This window comes from Cibotium barometz, chromosome 4 (assembly GCF_041138505.1).
Source record: "Cibotium barometz isolate CiBa-2024 chromosome 4, ASM4113850v1, whole genome shotgun sequence".
Lineage (NCBI taxonomy): Eukaryota > Viridiplantae > Streptophyta > Polypodiopsida > Cyatheales > Cibotiaceae > Cibotium > Cibotium barometz.
Genome location: NC_141049.1, coordinates 46,101,294 through 46,105,208, shown reverse-complemented (window position 1 = coordinate 46,105,208; position 3,915 = coordinate 46,101,294). Strand labels below are relative to the sequence as shown.

Here is a 3,915-nt window from a genome sequence, read left to right as displayed (position 1 = left end):
ATCTTTTACATTAGCTGCTTCTTCTTCCCTTGACTTTTGTGAGAGAGCCATTGCAAAGGCTTTTTCTTTTTGCCTCCATCTAGGCATTAGAGTTCTTCCTTCACCCCATTAACAAAGGAGCATTTTGAGTGACAACAAAGTGAGGACACTATAGACGAGCTAAGACACCCCACATCAGGAAGTTGCAATTACGGCTCAAAAACAAGGCCCAATAAAACATGCTTTGGTAAGGCTAAGGTAAGCTCTTGACTTGTTAACCTTGCAACTGGGTTAACAAGATAATTACTAACAAGCATTTTTAAACTTTAGACGTGGATGAAAATTGCAAGCGTAAATAATCTCAATTTGAATGGACTATCTTATCAATCTTCTTTGAAATTCAATATGTATATAGCTTCTCAAACAAATACCTCTTGAAATTCACACAGGTCTAAAAAATTCTTCAAAAATGTAACTTAAATTATTCTTGATGTGTTGCTTATACAGTAAACTATGGCTTTAATTTTTATCTTAAGAAAAATAATGATTTGCATCAAGATTTTGGAAATGCAGATCAATAATTAAAGCAGCTGCAATCAACATCTACACTAGATATGGCAGCTGTGAGCTGGTCTTCAGTGAGAAAGCTATGACCAGAGTTTTTAACAAGTATTGTTTGATGGACCATATGTTGGGCTGTGGATACGCTTGCATGATGGACTTGAAGTTGCAGCTCTTGCAGCACCATCATAACCTTAGCAACAGGATGGCATCCAATGGGGCAGTAGACCTCTATAAGGGCTTCATTGTGCACCATCAATTGCACCCTCACTGCCAACCTACATATGGGACAATCTCTCTTCATATCAATTGCACCCTCACCCCTGCTTCCACCCCCCATAAAACCTTCTCCACAAACAGCAGGAGATAAATTTGCATAATTTTGAGCCCCACATACCACCTCCTCCTTCCTTATTTTTACTCGATCAAGTAGGCCCTTTTTCTCCAACTCAAGATCCTGCACCTTGCACTTGAGCTCCTGAATGTAGGACACTGCATCGGCGAGCAACGACGCTTTGTCCATCTTGGACACATTGGGTACCACCGCCCTTAATGCGTAATATCGCTGGTTGAGCCTCTCACGCCTCAGACGCTCTGCCTCCACATGGTTTAAGGGCTCCTCTCTCCCATTTGCAGGCTTCCTGCCTCTTTTCCTCGGTCTTCTCTCTTCAACAGCCTCACTGCATTCTATGTCCTCGTCACATGCCTCCACATCCAAATATTCCAATTTCACATTGGTGCATACGGAACCCTTCATTGGATGTGAAACCCCATTGGACATCTCTTCTTTGGTCATGTTGCTTGCTTCTAGCATTCTGGAATCATCAAAACAAAAAGAGCTCTGCACTGGCTGACCATACCCTAGGTTTGCATAAGGATGAGAATCCTGACTATGACTCCGCATTTGCATGATCTTTGTAGCATGCAAGTGGTCTGGCATAGCTGACACTTTGATATCCTGGCTATGGCTATTCAGTTCTGATACTTTTGTTTGATGATTGTAGCTTTGATGGGCTGGAGTTTGAACAGAACTGTTAAAGGTCATGCCAAAGTGTTTTACACTGTTGCCATGACCTGGTCCCTCAGCTGCCACCATATTGACGTGAGGGTTCTTGCAGATTTGAGCCTTGGAAAGCGTGGCCAAATGGGTTTTATCATGTTGGCTTCCGCTTTGAGACTCCACACACTTTTCTGCTGCTCCATTAGAGCTTTGCAAAACTGATAGCACCTCACTTCTCTGATTCAGGAGAGAACTTTCCAAGTATGAGCTTTCAAATATGTCCTGTTGTGCGTTTTTGCCATCATCTAAAGGAGTAGAGCTACTAGAAACGTAATCTGAAGGAAGGCCATGCACTGGGCTAGACAAATACCCACCTGGAAAGCCTGGTGAGCTTGGCAAGCTACTAGAGATCAAAGTAGGGAAGCCATGGAATGTGGCATCAGAATTTGAAAGCAAGGCACCATCCCATAAACAATCTGGGAAAGTGCTCTTTACTTGATGCAAAGAAGCAAGATTTTCATGGACAACACCCATGGATCCGAGCTCCAGAACACCATTTGATGTGGGAACACAGACGAGTGTGTGTATGCCAAACGTTTTGGCAAGCTCAGCTCTTGGGCACTGGCCATGTTGAGCATGATTTGGCCCTGTAAGCCATATGTATTGAGATGTAGCATAAGCAACCCCGGGTGTTCCCTCTCCAATGGGAAAAGAATTCATCATAGACACAAGGTAGAACCACTCTGCATCTGTTACATCTGCATCAAATGCACCATCATCAAACCCACATGCATTCGGATCGCCCCCTCCCACCAGAGACCGAAGCTCTTTCAAAATTCTTCTCCTCACTTGCTGGTCTGCTTCACTCACTGCTGCTGCTTGCCTTGCTGCATCATCTGCATTCAAATTGGAGTTAAAATATCCATCCCCCCAGCCCAGAAGCCGCTCCCCGTTGCTGGAGCATGCAAGCTGCCAGAAAATTGCATAGGCCCAGGTTTGACCTTTAGTACCTACAATTGATTGAAGCCTCTGTTGAAGGCCATCCTCCTGATCCGCCTCTGTGGTGCAGGAGCCTGCATATTGTTCCGAATCCAACCATAGAGCATTGCCATTCTGTGAACCCGCTACGAAGGCTTCAAGCAGAGCTTGGTCATCATCCCACAAGCTCTTCATGATGGGAGGGTATGGCAGCTCCTTCTGGAGGGGCACAAATTGAATCAAGTGTTCTTAGCAGCTGTGGAGTGGTAGGTCAGGATGGCTTGTCTAGTCGTCTTGAAAGGGGCCTAGTATGTGTCTTCCTAATTCCCACATGTATGTATGGGGGTCTGGTCCAGGTTTCTCGGCAGGTGCACCGATCATTTGTGATGGGAGCTACAGTCTTGCTGGCTGTAGGCATTCAAACATTAAAATCATTGTGGAGCATCTCGCCCCTCAAAGGCCTGTGTGGACAGTATATAGGCATGAAAGAGGCCGTGTTCCCAGCTGTTAGTACACCCAGAGGGCAGAAGAGCTTGGTAGCTGCATCATGTGCATATGATCAATCAACATGTTTAATCACTGCAATGTGGGGAAGGGTGCAGGTGCATGGATGCAAAGGATAGGAGGGTAAGGTTCTGAATCAACTGGACTTAAAAGGGTTGACAAAAATTCGTTACCTGTGCATGATAAGCCTTGTCAAGTTTGTATCTGCGAAAAGAAGCTCATGTGTAACCTTAGAACCCTACTATCCATGGCGATGGTGATATGAAAGGCTGCTATTCTACTGTGATGAGTTGTTGCGGCTATGGCGAGACAGACACAAACAGACGCGCGGGCACATACGCAGAGGGAGAGGGAGAGGGAGAGGGGAGAGAGATTGCGTTTCATTTCATCTCTCTCGCTGCCGTAAGCCCTTCGAAGACTGAACGAGTCTGGACTCTGGCTTCTTAAGCTCGTCACACGTGGAATTTCATCACGTTTTCATATCGGTTTAGGACAATACATTTTATTGCACATTATGAATTTATGACGACTCCGAACCTAATGTGTAGTAAGCTTAAGTCTTAACCTCATGTCACTCGTGTTGCAATGCAACCTTAAAGCCATTTCACATCTGCACAGGAAAAAAATTTTACTTCCAAAAAAGTAGTATCACAAGTAGTATCACGGCATGTTTCCCGCGTATGTCCTCGGAGCCGGTCGGGATTTTAAAACCCAAGTTGTGTTCCCACAGACATCTTGGAAGTAGGTTGAAAAAAGTGTAATGGCTATTTGATTTTATTTTAGGGGTGAAAAAGGCATTAAATATGAGCTACACTCTACATTATATCGCTATGGTTGCCAAGAAGTTACTCAGACTTCCAAGCTACCGAGCCGGTAACTGTTTGCAAATCTCA

At 44.6% G+C, this 3,915-nt stretch overlaps 1 protein-coding gene across 1 annotated transcript; it reads right to left on the bottom strand.

Moving 5' to 3' along the window:
- Positions 1 to 441: 441 nt before the first annotated feature.
- Positions 442 to 3,355, bottom strand: LOC147639316 (transcription factor MYC3-like). Its single transcript, XM_086790048.1, has 2 exons — positions 3,196 to 3,355; positions 442 to 3,058 (listed from the first exon to the last, which is right to left on the bottom strand). The coding sequence occupies exon 2, from the start codon at positions 2,711 to 2,713 to the stop codon at positions 554 to 556; it is 2,160 nt and encodes a 719-aa protein (XP_086646174.1). The 5' UTR covers positions 2,714 to 3,058; positions 3,196 to 3,355; the 3' UTR covers positions 442 to 553.
- Positions 3,356 to 3,915: the final 560 nt, after the last annotated feature.

Excerpts from the sequence above, each read along its gene's own strand:
- LOC147639316 (XM_086790048.1), bottom strand. The coding sequence starts at position 2,713 with ATGAAGAGCTTGTGGGATGATGACCAAGCTCTGCTTGAAGCCTTCGTA.